The sequence below is a fragment of the Anolis sagrei genome, chromosome X, assembly GCF_037176765.1.
Source record: "Anolis sagrei isolate rAnoSag1 chromosome X, rAnoSag1.mat, whole genome shotgun sequence".
Classification (NCBI taxonomy): domain Eukaryota; kingdom Metazoa; phylum Chordata; class Lepidosauria; order Squamata; family Dactyloidae; genus Anolis; species Anolis sagrei.
In genome coordinates, this window is record NC_090034.1 from 49,186,170 (window position 1) to 49,202,795 (window position 16,626).

General features: G+C 39.8%; 1 protein-coding gene across 1 annotated transcript; it reads right to left on the reverse strand.

Annotated features, from left to right (window-relative positions):
* Window positions 1–1,469: 1,469 nt before the first annotated feature.
* On the reverse strand, window positions 1,470–15,909 carry GNAZ (G protein subunit alpha z). The gene is made up of 3 exons (XM_060785221.2): window positions 15,727–15,909; window positions 7,548–9,522; window positions 1,470–4,093 (listed from the first exon to the last, which is right to left on the reverse strand). The coding sequence occupies exons 2-3, from the start codon at window positions 8,268–8,270 to the stop codon at window positions 3,749–3,751; spliced, it is 1,068 nt and encodes a 355-aa protein (XP_060641204.1). The 5' UTR covers window positions 8,271–9,522; window positions 15,727–15,909; the 3' UTR covers window positions 1,470–3,748.
* Window positions 15,910–16,626: the final 717 nt, after the last annotated feature.

Sequence of the window (16,626 nt, forward strand, 5' to 3'; positions counted from 1 at the left end):
TTACTTCCCCAACAGGGGGGGGGGTGATGGGGGGGAGATATCCCGTCTTCTTGTACTTTAAATTAAATTTAGAATTAATTTAACTTAAATAGAGCGGCCCCGCTCACTATTTACTAATTTAAAAATTCATTCAAATTGTCCCAGTTGCCAGAATATCGTATTTAATTGTATTTAATCTTAAATAGATCTTGATTCAGTCACTCTGCTCCTTTAATTCCTTAAATTATCTATCAAAAAGCCAGTTAATGCAATCTCTTCTTTGTTAATTTCTATAACTTCTTCTTTAGTTCTTTATCTTTCCATATTCTCCCCAGCTATTTCTAGCTTAGCTTTTTCTTCTTTAAAATTCGGGAACGAGTTCCCATTACCTGAAGATGGGGTCTTTCTTGTGTCTCTCCCCAAACTGGGGCTTCTTAATTCTTCTTTCTTCTTCAATTTGTGAATGGATTGGCGGCAGTTAAACAAGCCTTGCGGCTCGATCCTTGTGGGGTGGCTCGCTTTCCCCTGTGCTGCTCGAACCCTCCCGACCTCTCCTCCTTGAGGGGGGAGAGATCTCTGGGGTCTCAAGCCCACTCTGGGATTCGCGACACCTTTGCAAACTCAATCCGGCAAAGGGGGGAGCGTTCAGCTCAACCCAGCCACCACTACACAGGTCCTCGTCGGGAGCTCCCTCTCGACGAGGCTATCCCGTCGCCATGTCCACCGGAAGTCCTGCTCCTGGAATGATTCTATCAGCACTGCCTCCAAAAAATCCTGCAAATCTCTTGTTGAAGACAGGCGGACAAATGTCAGCGTGCTGGAAGAAGCAAAGACCACCAGCATTGAAGCGATGGTCCTCCGCCATCAACTCCGCTGGACTGGCCACGTTGTCCGAATGCCCGATCAGCATCTTCCAAAGCAGTTACTCTACTCCAAACTCAAGAACAGGAAAAGTAATGTTGGTGGACAGGAAAATAGATTTAAAGATGGGTTTAAATAGATTTAAAGATGGGCCCTTGAGCGCTCTAACTGGAGTTCAGCTGTGACCAGCAGTGCTGCAGAATTCGAAGAGGCACGAATGGAGGGCAAAAGAGAGAAACGTACCAAGAGGAAGGCATATCAAGCCAACCCTGACCGGGACCACCTTCCGTCTGGAAACCAATGTCCTCACTGTGGGAGAACATGCGGATCAAGAAGAGGGCTCTACAGCCACCTACGGACGAACCACCAAGACACCACATCTGGAAGACAATCATCCTCGAGCTACAAGGGATCGCCTAAGTAAGTACTTTAATTCATTACGTTTCAAGAACTTAAAATCATTTAATATTTTAATAATTGAAATAATTTAACTGTTTAATTAATTTAAAAATAACTTAATTACAAATTTGTAATTGTTATTTTAAAATTAATTTTAAAAATTGTTCACAATCTTTCGGAACTGCAAAGCTCATTCTGAAATTTCTACAAACGACGACCACAGTTGAAAATATGTTTTTTTTAGGATTAATTTATTATCTTTTCTTTAAAGCAAAGGGGGAAACAGTCCGTTAAAACATTTGTCACTATCACCATTTCCTTTGTTCTCCGTTTTATTATGGTTTATTTAAAATCTGTAAAGGCCTTGGCTGACAATCTTCATATAATCAGGAAACACAAGAGGAAAGGGGAAGGAAGTCATTGTGTGTTTGTGTGAGTGCGAGTGTGCGTGAAAAGGAGGAAGTGCCTTGATGTGGTTTACAGTTCTTTGCACATACATTTACACACTTAGCATACACCGATCCGTTTTTAAAAAGGAAGGAAATTAAGTCTTTTGCACGGAGGAATCATGTTACAGTACTAGTCGTGCGAGCCACGTGAAAACTTAATGACCCACATGAAAGTTATCAATTTTCTCAGACTTCCACATTTTCAAATAATAATTGTTAATTTGATAAAGAAGAAGTCTTTTGCACAGAGAATAACAGTCGTGCGACCCTCGTGAAAAATGGCAGATCCACGCAAAAACCGTAATCTCACACAACACTTTTCTCAGAATATCAAATAAAATAATTGTAAGCTTGCTAAATATACCATCCAATATTATTTTATAGAAAGTTGGGGGGAGGGAAGAATTGTAACTTGTCACTTCCACTTCTTTTAATTCCACTTAAAAAAAATTAAATATCTAGACATTTAAATATTGTTCATATCACTCATCTCTTCACCTAATAATTACATCACGTTAAAATAGAATAATAAAATCATAAGAAATAGAAATTAAAATTAAAAGACTTTAAAAGGCTATATTGTACAGTTTCACATTGGCATCCAGTGGGTTTTTTTTAAAAGAAAGGCATTAATTCCTTTTATAAGTTTTATCATTATATCCGTCTATATGGCACTCTCATTAAAATTCCAGACACAACATGATTTTTAATTTAAAAAAATTAAATTAAAACAACCTACATCTATTTATTATACTTTGTTTGTTTGTGTTAAGAGCACAATTATTCGGCAATAAAAAATTAACAATAAGTTAATTAAAAGGAATGTAAAAATATGTATAAAATACTTCTTCAGAGTTTGGCCTAGCCTTATATATTAGGAATGCAATTCATTTGTTTGTTTTCCTATTTATTCATATATATATTTATAATTTTTGGCTGCATATTTAGTGCTTGCTGGGATTCCCGTTAACACTTAATCTGAATATTCGCCATCAATTAATGATGCAAAAAACAAAAATACAAGACCATTAATACATAGCCTTGGCGTTCACCTCAAAGTTATGCAAAACACAGACTATTATTGATACATTATTATTGATAATTGGTATCAACTGATACAAATTAACACAATTAATAAGCTTAATTTCCCCGGTATTATTTAACCCGAGTTTCCCATTATTTTGTTTTTCGTTCTTTGTAACAACAAAGAAAAATAACAAGTAATTCCACCTCTTGTATTAATTAATGCAATTAATATTTTTTTTCTCAAAAATTACATATATTCCACCTCTTGTATTAATGAACCCAAGTCTACCATTAATTGATTTTACTTGAACACACAAAACATTAAATTAAATATATTCCATTTACTGTATTAAGTCTCCCGTTAACTGGTTTTGCTCACAGAAAATTTAATTAAATATATCCCATTTCCTATATTAATGAACCTACACCTCCTGTTAATTGATTTTGCTTGGATGAAAAAAATGGAATATATTTAATAAAATAAAATAAAATATATTCCATCTCTTTTATTAATGGATCCAAGTCTCCCGTTAATTGATTTTGCGCTGACATTAAAAAAAATTAAATATATTCCATCTTTTGTATTAACGAATCTACATGTTCCGTTAATTGATTTCACTTGGACACAAAAAAATGAGAATTAAATATATTCAATCTCGTTAAGACTGACAAGACACAAAACGGGGCAACAATTAATTAATAATAAATAATAAATAAATAAATTAGAAAAATAAACAGACGATGAGAGGCAGCAGCGACGTTAGAGTAGCAGGTTTTCTTTTTCAGTTCAGAAACTCGAACCCCTTTTTAAATCGAAGGCAAATCTTCATTATTTCCCCTCCCTGAACAACGAAAACAATGAAAAGTGCATGCGTGAAGCGGGGAGGCAACCCCCCCGTCGGAAGGATCGTGAGTTCACTACTGATCATTCCTTCTTTCCTCCCAATTAGAATGTTTCCTTTGAGAGGTCTATCCCGCTGCTGGTCCATTGCGGCGGGCGTCTCGTTTGGGCCTCATTAATGATCGAACCTGGTTTAGCAAAGCCCAATGTACTTGAGGTTGTTCTGGATGATGACGTCTGTGACGGCATCGAAGACGAACTGGATGTTACTGGTGTCAGTGGCGCAGGTGAAGTGAGAGTAGATCTCCTTGGTCTCCTTGTTGCGGTTCAAGTCCTCGAACTGGCGTTGGATGTAGACGGCGGCCTCCTCATAGGTGTTCTGACCTTTGTACTCTGGGAAGCAGGCGCTCAGCGGGATCCGGCGGATCTTCTCCGCCAGCAGGTCCTTCTTGTTCAGGAAAAGGATCAGTGAGGTGTTGATGAACCAGTTGTTGTTGCAGATTGAGTCGAAGAGGCGGAGGCTCTCGGCCATGCGACTCTGCGAGGGGAAGCCAAGAAGGGAAGTCAGGCACCACAGCGAGATCAATAACATTTGTTTAGATCACTCAGGAAAACAGGGAACCCCTCTAAAATTGATCAGAATCGAATAGCCAATTTAATCAATTCAGTGGTCTGATGAATTGTTCAATTAGATTGTTGAATGAACCAAGTAGGTCCTCCAAATCAATCTGAACTGAATTGAATTATTCATCAATTCAACAATCAGATGAATTATTCAATTAGATTGTTCAATGAAACAAGTAGGTCCTCCGAATCGATCGGAATCGAATATTCAACTACATCAATTCAACACTCAGATGAATTATTAGATGAATTATTAGATTAGATCATTCAATGAAACAATAAGATCCTCCAAATCAATAAGAACCAAATATTCAACTACCTCAATTCAATACTTGGATCAATTGTTCATTTATATCACTCTGTTAAGGAGGCCCTCCGAATCGATTACAATCAATTATTCAACTGGATCAATTCTGTAGTTGGATGAATTATCCAATTAGATCATTCAATGAAACATGTAGGCCTGTTGAATCGATCCAAATCAATTATTCAACTGGATGAAGTCAACACTCAGATCAATTGTTCCTTTAGATCATTCAGTTACGTAGGTCCATTGAATCAATCAGAAAGGAATATTCAACTAGATCAATTCAATACTTGGATAATTTGTTCCTATAGATCACTGAGTTAAGTAGACCCATTGAGACTATCAGAATCAATTATTCAGTTGTATCATTCAATGAAACTAAGCAGCCCAGTGCATTGATCAGGATTGATTATTCATTAGACCTTTACATGAGACAAATAGGCCATCGATTCGATCAGAATCAATTATTCAGTCTGATCATTCACTAAAGACAAGTAGTCCCACCGACTTGGTCAGAATTGATCATTTAACTAAATCAATTCAATGACACCGCAGTCTGGGTGTCCTCCTGGACTCATCACTGACGCTTGAAGCTCAGGTGTCGGCAGTGGCCAGGAGGGCCTTTGCACAATTAAGACTTGTGCACCAACTGCGACTGTACCTCGTGAAGGCGGATCTGGCCAGGGTGGTCCATGCTTTAGTCACCTCCAGATTGGACTACTGTAATGCACTCTATGTGGGGCTGCCCTTGAAAACGGCCCGGAATTTTCAATTGGTTCAACGGGCGGCTGCCAGGCTGTTAACTGGTGATCCTTACAGGGAGCGCTCAACCCTCCTGTTTAAGGAGCTCCACTGGCTGCCATTCATTTTCCGGTCCCAATTCAAGGTGCAGGTTCTTACCTACAAAGCCCTAAAAGGTTTGGGACCCGCCTACCTTCGTGACCGCATTTCTGTATACGAACCCACACGATCTCTTCGATCATCTGCTCCCACCTCCATCGCAAGCGTGATGGGTGGGGACGAGGAAGAGGGCTTTTTCGGTGGTGGCCCCTCGACTCTGGAACTCACTCCCCAAGGACATCAGGCATGCCCCAACTCTGGCAGTCTTTAGGAGGAGCCTGAAGACATGGTTGTTCCAGTGTGCCTTCCCAGAATAAGGAAACTCCTAGCAATATGTCCCTAAATGTACTTTATCAATGATCTAGGATTGTCTGCACACCCCTTTCCTCTTCGAAATTTTATCCTAGTTATATATTTCACCTGGTCATGCTCAGCATTATTTTTTAAAAAAAATTATTATTCCATTTGGCCCAGCCATAGGTTTTTAATGCGTTGTTGTCCTATTGATAATGTTTACTGCTGTTTTTTGTTTATGAGTTTCATATTGTTTTGTATTGGTGTTGTTGTTTTTGCTGATGTATTGTGGGCTCGGCCTAATGTAAGCCGCACCGAGTCCCTTGGGGAGATGGTAGCAGGGTACAAATAAAGTATTATTATTGTTGTTATTATTATTATCGTTGGATCACTTATTCAATGTAATCGTTTGATTAAACAAGTAGGCAAAAGATGGCAAACAGCGATGATCAGTCAATTATTCAACTAGATCAATTCAATAGTGGGATCAATGACTCAAACAGATTATTCAATGAAACCAAGTAGGCCCACTGAGTTGATCAGAACCAGTGGTTTAGTTAGAGCAATTCAATAATCAGATCTAGTTTTATCATCTTTAAAATATCCGTGGAAAAGCAGTACGGAGCCAGGAGCCGAATGGATTTCCATCTCGGCACGGTGCTTTGTAATCTGATTTATTCCCAGAAAGCAATTAAGCACATACTTGATGGGATTTAGAAGCATTTTAGACTTCCTAACGTGTAATAATAGTTAAGGCTTTCCAAACATATATGTATGTAGAATACCTTGCTAATTTCATATATATCTAAATCTAAAATTATATATATATATACATACACACACACGCACATACACACACACAAAAATATATGTTTGGTGCCAGATATTAAAGAAGTCATAACACCCAATGACATATCACTTTGACTAACGAGCAAGAGGAACAAAAACTGTGCAAGGATCACCAAACCCATTAGGCCCATCTTAATGCCCTTACAGCTTCAAAACCATGTGAGGATCATCCAATCGTGTGATGATCACCTCAACGAAATCTATTAAGTCCATCTTATTGTTTGGTTATCGTTGTGCCACGACAGAGATTGCACAACGATCACCAAAACGTGATCCTTGCACAACTTCAAAACATGTCTGAGGATCGCTTAAATTTGCACAAGGATCACCAAAAACCATCAGCCCCCACACACTTTACTGTGTGGTTATCCTCGTACAGATCCGGAAACCTTGCAAGGATTACCTAAATGAAACCCGTTAGGCCCATCTTGCAGTCTAGTTATTGTTGTACAACTTCAAGAAATGTGCGAGGATCACCTAAAGGAAACCCATTAGGTCTGACTTACTATATGGTTATCATCACGTATCTTTTAAAAAAGTATCCCATGAGGCCAGCCTTACTGTCTGGTTGTCCTCGAACAGCTTCAATAAACATGCAAGGATTACCTAAATGAAACAAGCCAGCACGGGGATCACCGAAACCCATGAACCCCACTTTACTGTGTGGTTATCATTGCACGGCTCCAGAAACGGTGCAAGGATCACCTAAATGAAACCCGTTAGGCCCATCTTGCAGTCTGGTTATTGTTGTACAACTTCAAGAAACATGCGGAAACACTTAAACAAAACCCATTAGGCCTGTCTTACCATATTGTTATCCTATCCCTTCAAAATAAGGTGTGAGGATCACTCAAATGAAACCCATTTAGCCAGTCTTACCATATGCTTATCCTCATACAGCTTCAATAAACGTGCGATAATCACCTAAATGAAATCTGTTAGATCCATCTTGCAGTCCTGTTAGCTTCGTACAACTTCAAGAAATGTGCAATGATCACCCTAAACCAGTTAGACCACATATCCTTCCCAAAAAGGTGCAAGGAACACCCCAAATGAGATCCTGTGAGGCTGGCCTTACCGTCTGGTTGTCCTCATAAAGCTTCAGGTCATAGCCACTCAGCTCCACACAGAAGATGATGGCAGTAACGCCCTCAAAGCAGTGGATCCACTTCTTCCGCTCGGAGCGCTGCCCGCCCACGTCCACCATCTTGAAGGTCAGCTCCTTGAAGGTGAACTTGTTTTCCACGATCCCTGTGGTCATGTCCCGGGAGCGCAGGATGTCCTCCACGGTCGGGATGTAGTCTGCGGCTGCAATGCGCTCCAGGTCATTCAGGTAGTAGGCGGCGTTGTCCTCCAGGTGGTACTCGTTGGAGCGGCAGAAGCACTCCTGGACGCCCGGGTCGCCCCACAGCCGCTTCATGACCCCCAGCAGCTCGGGCGTGATCTCCCCTTTGCTCTCAGCAGGGCCCGTCAAGGCAAAGAGTTGCACCGCATCGTAGGCCCGGTCCGGGTTGTGGAACTCAATCTTGAGGGTGGCGAGTGCCCGGATGATGCGGGTGAGCGAGTCGATGGCGTTGTAGATGATGAGCGGCTTATACTCCTTGCAGGCCTCCAGGTTGAACCCACCGCTGTGGATGATTTTCATCTGCTTAACAATGGTGCTCTTCCCAGAGTTGCTGGTGCCCAGGAGGAGGAGCTTGATCTCACGGCGCTGTCGCTGGCTCTCCGAGCGCAGGTGGCGGTCGATCCGCCGGGACCGCCGCGCCGCCTCTTTCTCCTCCGAGCTTTGCCGGCATCCCATGGTATCACCAGCAGGCAGAGGGTCCTAGCAGTCCTGTACCACCCTTCTCATCTCCGTGGACGTTCCCAGGCGCAAATCCTGTGGATGTCCTACCCACAACACACACCCAAAGGATCGCCCTTAACTCCAAGGGGATGAATGACAGATAGATGGGCGAATGCTTAGCAGGCAAACATTCCCATTTGTCACGGGTATGTGTTTCTGTAATCAAAGAAACTGACAAATCACAGCTTCATGGGCAATCGTTTCAGGACAAGTCACAACATTCCCATTTTCAATTGATTTATAATTCCTGTTCTTGAAGACGAAACGGACGAGAATGGCTTTGTGGGCGATCCTTTTCAGTCACTACATTCCTGTTTTTATGGGTTTGCTGTCCCGTAATCGAAGAAACAAATGAAGCAGGGCTTCATGGGCAATCGTTTCAGGACAAGTCAAAGCATTTCCAATTGGTTCATACTTATGTTCTTAAAGAAGGAAAATATTTTATATGGGTTTATTTCCAGGGATGACTGTTTCCGTATGAGTCACAACATTCCTGTTTCCTATGGATTTGTATTTCTGTAATCGAAGAAGAAACACACAAATAACGGCTTCACGGGCGATCTTTTACAGTCACAACTTTCTCGTTTTTATGGATTTATATGCCCGTAATCGAAGAAGAAACGGACGAATCACAGCTTCACAGGCGATTGTTTCAGGGTGAGTCACAAGATTTCCATTTTCAATTGTTTTATAATTCCTGTTCTTGAAAAAGAATAAACAAATATTGGCTTCGTGGGCGATCCTTTTCAGTCACAATGTTCTCGTTTTGATGGGTTTATTATTCCTGGGTGATTCGTTTCCATACAAGTCACAACATTCCTGTTTCCTATGGATTTATTCCCGTAATTGAAGAAACAGACAAGAACAACTTCACAGGCAATCGTTCCAGTACGAGTCACAACATTCCCATTTTCTATGGGTTTATCTTCTTGTTCTCAAAGAACAGAGGCTGTGTTAGAACTGTGTTAGAACAAATCAGTTCCAAGAGGACAAAGCGACAGGTGGATCATGGTTCTCTTTAGAGGAAGTTTTCTTGCATTACTGTTATTGAATGTTAACACCGTCCTGGCACACTCACATAGTCCAATTTGGCGTGAAGGTCAGTTGTGATGTTTTGACATCAGAATTTTCCCGTTTTTGCTTGGGGAAATATTCTGGGAAAACATGGCATCCTTTTCCCCCAGGAACATGGATTCTGGACACTCACCTGTTCAGAGGAAGGGAAGAAAAGAGGACAACAATGAATCAAATACAAACAAAACATACTTCTTTTGTGCCAATTAACCACAGCGGGTGATTGTAAACTACAAATATTTTGACTGTTCCTAATATTAGAGATAGATATGCCATTAACAGTCATTTGTGGGGATGAGCTCGTTAATTATACATTCGTTAAGAAAACAGGATATCGGCTGATTGATAGCCCCATAGTGACCTTGATCTCAGGAGTGATACAGCAACTATGATATATAAAAAGTGAATGTATGTATATTACTTTGTACCACAAAGGCTTCTACATGGCATGATGGATCGGGACCAAACGTGGCACGGCATGTTCGTTATTCTCTAAATTAAAATTATTGTGGGATTTCGGCTTTAAAATTCACATCGTTTGGGCGTAAAAGTAAAGGTTTCCCCTGACATTAAGTCTAGTCATGTCCGACTCTGGGTGGTGGTGCTCATCTCTATTTCTAAGCCGAAGAGCTGGCGCTGTCCATAGACACCTCCTAGGTCATGTGGCCATCATGACTCTATGAAGCGCCGATACATTCCCGCAGAAGTGGCACCTATTGATCACACTTGCATGTTATCAAATTGCTTGGTTGGCAGAAGCTGGGACCAACAGCAGGACCTCATCCTGCTCCCCAGATTCAAACCACTGACCTTTCAATCAGCAAGTTCAGCAGCTCAGAGGTTTAACCTGCTGCGTCACCATTGTTTGGGTGTACGGCCCTAAAAACAAATTGTTATGTACATATGTCTGTTTGTGCCTCAAAGGCTCCTACAGGGCATGATGGATTGGGACCAAACCTGTCACCACATATCTGCTATTCCCTAACTTAAAATTATTGTGAAGTTTCATCTTTAAAATCCTCATTATTTGGGTATACGGCCTCAAAATTGAACAAATACATATGTATTCCTATATGGCTTGATGGATCAGGGCTCTGCTTTGATACACACATCCTTCTATAGCCACCTTAAAATAATTCTCACGTTATAATTTTGAAATATACATCATTTGGACATATAGCCCCAAATACAAACAAGCATACTTTCAGAGGACAACAGAAAATTCAAGAAACTTGACGTTGTTGTTATTCATTTGTTCTTGATTTCCCCGTTCCACAAGCGAAGCGATATCCCAAGGTCTAAATAACTGGATTAGACTTCTCTTAATCTAGAGAAACCAATTAAGGGCCGTTAATCCTCTCTCAATCCCATAAACGAAAGGGAAGCTCGTTAGGGCAATCCCGTTAGCCGTAATAACAGCTCTTTCCTATGCTTTTGCAGGGCGACTTGATAGTAACTTCAGGGAGAAGGATAGCATGCAATCCTGCCTTCCTTCCTTCTGTTCCTTTCTTTCTTTCTTCCTTTCCTTTCTTCTCTCACTCTTGCCATCCATCCATCCCCCTCAATCTTGCCTTCCTTTTCTTTTCTTCTTTCTTTTTCTTTCCTTCTCTTCCTTCCACCCATCCATCCTTCCCTCTTCAATCTTTCCTCTCTTCCACTGTTCCTTCTCTCTCTTCCTGCCATCCTTTGCTTTCCTCCCTCCCTTCTCTTACTTCTTTCCTCCCATTCATCCTTTCTTCCTCTTCTTTTTCTTTCCTTCCTTTTCTTTCCCCCCTCCTTTCTTTCTCTCCCTCCCATCCTTCATTTCCACCCTTCCCTCTTCTTCAATCTCTCCCTTCTACTTTTTTCCTTCTTTCCTTCTCTACTTTTTCCTTCCTTCCTTCTCCCTTCTCTTCCTTTCTTCTTCTGCTCTGTCTTCCTTTTTCTTTCCTTCCTTTCCTCTCCTTTTTGTTCTCTCTCCCTTCTTTCATTTCCTTCCTTCAATGATATATAATACTAATATTGTGCTATGCTAATAATTAAATATAATATTAATATTGCCATTTAATACAATGTAATACTACTACTAACAATAATATATGATAATATTGTAATACAATAATAGTGAAAGGACCAAGGCCGTGAAATCTCCGGCCCACCCCATTTGGGTAGCAGCCAACAAGCCAATGACTTAAATCAAGAAATAGTTTTCTAAGATCTACAGAGACACTCGCTGGAACACCTCAGCAAGCGAGAGTCCAAAAGTGGCAGGTTCAAAACCTCAATCAATGGCTGATACCAAATGAGAGACTCCCCCCTGGGCACACAGAAAACTGGGTGAATTGGAAGGCGCTGAACAGACTGCACTCTGGCACCACGAGATGCAGAGCCAACCTTCAGAAATGGGGCTACAAAGTGGAATCCACAGACCACCTGCAGCAATGCAAGCTGAGCCCCGCCACATGCACAATGGAGGACCTTCTTGCAGCAACACCAGAGGTACTCCAAGTGGCCAGATACTGGTCAAAGGACATTTAATAGAATACCAAGTCTGCAAACTTAGTATTTTGTTTGTTTGTTTTTAATGCAATACAACTGTTTTGGTTCGCTCCTGACACGATAAATAAAATATAATACTAATATATTAAATATAATAATACAACTGATAATATATAATATATCATGATAATACTGTTTTATTATTGTATATTTTAAGTTGTCATGTTTTTGATTGTGAGCCGCCTTGAGTCTCCGTATGGAGAAATAAAGCAGGATATAAATAAATAAATATGTCCATCCTTCTCTCTTCCCCTTTCTCCCTTTCTTTTCCTTCTTTCCTTCTCTTTTTCCTCCTTCCTTCCTCTCTCCTCCCTCTTCACTATTATTACCGCTTTCCTTCCTTCCTTCTCTCTCTGTCATAAGCCCTCCTCTCCTCCATCTGGTTAATCTGTCTGAGAAAAGCAAATAAAAAGAAGGACGAAAAAAAGGGGGGAAATGAAATCATTCAACTTGAAAAAAGAACCAACTGAAATCAAACTATATATATAAACGCTAACACCAACCTAGGCAAGGCCTATATATATGTGTGTGTGTGTATACACACACACAGATTGAAACAATATATAAAACTCTATCTGTATAAACGCCATGTAAACACCTCGGAAACAAATATATTAAACTCCATATAAGTCTCTGTATAGATTCAGAATAAACCAATATTTCGGCTCAAACATAAACCCAACACAAACCTACACACACACACATATATGTACAAACTCAGCTTAAAAGCACTATATAAACTCAGCAAGAGGAAAGTGAGATATCATTATTATTATATGGTATTATTATATAGTATTATTGTTGTTTTGCTATTATATTTTATTATAATTACTAATTATATTATAAGCATTATATCTTTATTATCTATTATTATTTCAAATAAAAATAATTGATTAGCGCAAAAGCACAGAAAGAAGTAAATCAACACAAACATAAGCTCAAACAGAAATAATTACATAAATTCAGTGAAATTCTGGATATATATATATGTATTCCACATAACCCTGTATATAAACTCAGTACAAACCATTATATCAACCTAAACCCTAAACCTTTCTTTTATGATCTAGAAAATCCACTGGGTTGTTATAGGGGGTTTTTCGGCTATATGGCCATGGTCTAGAGGCATTCTCTCCTGACGTTTCGCCTGCATCTATGGCAAGCATCCTCAGAGGTAGTGAGGTCTGCTGGAACTAGGAAAAAGGGTTTATATATCTGTGGAATGACCAGGGTGGGACAAAGGACGCTTGTCTGCTGGAGCTAGAAAATCCACTATTTTTTCCCCCGATGAGATCTGCAAAATCCCAATCTGGGTTTCTACATCCAGAAAAATGGCGGATATATAAGTCAACCCAGATTGGGATTTTCCCAGAACTTATCGAGAGAACTGAAAGATTTTCTAGAGCCCCGTCCAGGAAAATGGATCTTTTAGACCCTATCCAAAAAGGGAACTTTCTAGATCCATATACAGAAAAAGGATGGATTATTTTTAAGGCTCTGTCCAAGAACAGAGAGAGACTTCTAGATCATGTGTAGAAAGTGGTTTTACCCCTCGGGCCATCGATAACCAAAATTGAATTTCAAGATCCAGAAAGACAGATATAGACTATTCAGAAAAGAGCTCATTTCTAGACTTCAATCCAGAAAGACGAACACACACACACACACACACACACACACAGAGATCCTATCCAGAAAAATAGGGCATTTTCCAGGCCTTATCTGGAGAAAGCGTTCTTTGGAGTAGAAAGACATCATCATCATCATTCCCCGTCCTATGTAATGCTTCATGTTCCTTAATCCGTTGTCTGAATCCCTTTAGAGTGGTCAGATATTATTATTATTATTATTATTATTTATTATTATGCCTCTCTACCTGTGTAATGCTGCCTTTCCCTATTCCATTATCTGAATCCATTTGCAGTAGCAACACATTATTATTATTATTATTATTATTATTATTATTATTATTCCTCTTCTTATTATTATTATTCCCCTGTCCCTATGCAATACTTTGTTTCCCTTAATCCATTCTCTGAATCCATTTGGAGTAGCCAAATATTACAATAACAATAATATTTTTTTCCAGAAAAAAGGTTTTCCAGGCCTTGTCCAGAACGATGGGTTTCCAGACACTATTCGCAAAGAAAGGATAATTATTTAGATCCTATCCTAATCCTATCCAGAAAAGGGGTTTGTTGGGCCTTACAGAAACATTGTTTCTAGACCTGGAAATTCTAGAAAAGAGTTCCCTCCTCAAAATGATATCTAGAAAGATTAACCCCCCCCCCCCCCGATCCAGGAAAGGGTAATCTCCAGACCTTATTCCAAAAAGAGAGAGATTTCCAGACAGTATTTCCAGACATTTTCCCCTCGGGCTTTATCCAGAAACGTGTCACATTTTTGGGTTGTTCTAGAACAGGGATGTGTGTTTTTCAGGCCTTATCGAGGACATATTCAGAAAGGGGGTTTCCTCTTCCACTCAGAAAGGGTTTCCAGAAGGGTGTTTTCTAGACTTGATTATCCTGAAAGATGGAATTTTCCTAAAGCCATGTGGATTTTTTAAAAGGTCCTGTCCAGAAAAAGAGCATTTCCTTATCCAGAATGATGCCCCCCCCCCCCAAAAGACAGGATTTTTCTCTCTCTCCAAATAGCAGCATGCTTTTTAGCACCATCTTTTGTGGAGGAAGGGTGCCAGAAGGAAACATACACACACAATATATGTAAGTGTGTGCATATATAATAAAATATTATATTATTATTATTATTACTATTGTTGTTGTGTGTATATATATATATATATATAAATATGCAAAATGCATGTATATGTATTTATATTCATGAAATACAACTAAGGCACACAATAATAATAGTATTTTATTATATATATATTTTTATATACGTATGCAAACATATCTATGTATATATTGTCTATTTATATCTCTCTATAATAAAACGCATGCAAATATATCTATATATCGAGAGTATACAACAAAACACACACACATATGGATATGTACATAATGCATATAGATACACACATTATATATAATGCATAAATTGCCATTATATATGTATACATATAATGCATCAATACACACATATATAATGCATAAATTCACACATATATAGTATAAATTTACACACATTATATATATAAAATGCATAAACACACATTTTATATATATGCATATATATATAATGCATAAATATGCACACGTATATAAAATGCATAAATACTCTATATATATATAGAGAGAGGGGGGGTATAAATACACATTTCATATGACATCTATGGCCTCTCTTCTCCCACCTATGAAATATGGCATGTAATGCATGGAGATTGGATATAAAATATAAGATATTTCTCTATATGCAAGCCTCTCTGTATGCAATGCATGTATGCAATGCAAATCCATCCATGCACTGCAAATGCATGTATGCAATTGAAATCCCATCCCTGCACTGCAAATACATGTATGCAATGCAAATCCCATCCCAGCACTGCAAATACATGTATGCAATTGAAATCCCATCCCAGCACTGCAAATACATGTATGCAATTGAAATCCCATCCCAGCACTGCAAATACATGTATGCAATTGAAATCCCATCCATGCACTGCAAATACATGTATGCAATTAAAATCCCATCCCTGCACTGCAAATACATGTATGCAATTGAAATCCCAACCATGCACTGCAAATACATGTATGCAATGCAGATAGGCAGCTAGATAGATGGAAACTAGATGGAGGAAGGAAGCAAAGCGCCTTTCTTCCTCTTCCTGGTCACTTACCTCTTCATCTTCTGCTTCCTTTATTGACTGTTCTGCCTTGCAAGGGCCTTCTTTCTTCTGGGTGGAGAAAAAGAGAAGAGAGAGAGAAGGAGAAAGAGAGAGAGAGAGAGAGAGAGGCAGCCAGGCCCAGGGTGGAAGGGAAGGGCGTGCGCGCGCAGCCTAGGCAGGCCAAGCAGGCAGGGAGGGTCACGTGATCTCGGGGCGGGAAGGGAGGGGCCAGGAGCAGGAGGAGGGGCTGCGCGTGCAGCTTCCCTTCTCTCCCTAGCTGGCTAGCTACTCCATCTCTCTTATCATAGATAGAATCTCGCTTTCTGTCTATCTGTCTGTCTTCTTATATCTAGTATCTATCTGTCTATCTGCCTCTTTCTAACTACTTCATCTATCTTAGCTGTTCTGTCTATCTGTCTGTCTTATCTATTTTATCTACATCTATCTATCAATCTGTTTACTCCATCTATCTATCTATCTATTGTCGAAGGCTTTCATGGCTGGAATCACTGGGTTGTTGTAGGTTTTTTCAGGCTATATGTCCATGTTCTAGAGGCATTCTCTCCTGACGTTTCGCCTGCATCTATGGCAACCATCCTCAGATGTTGGAAGTAGGAAAATGGGTTTATATATCTGTGGAATGACCAGGGTGAGACAAAGGACTCTTGTCTGCTGGAGCTGGGTGTGAATGTTTCAACTGACCACCTTGATTAGCATATAATTGCCTGACAGTGCCTAGAGCAAACTTTCGTTGAGAGGTGATTAGATGTCCCTGATTATTTTCCCTCTGCTGTTTTGCTGTTTTAATTTTAGAGTTCTTTTTATTACTGGTAGCCAGATTGTGTTCATTTTCATTGTTTCCTCCTTTCAGTTGAAATTGTCCACATGCTTGTGTATTTCAATAGCTTGTAG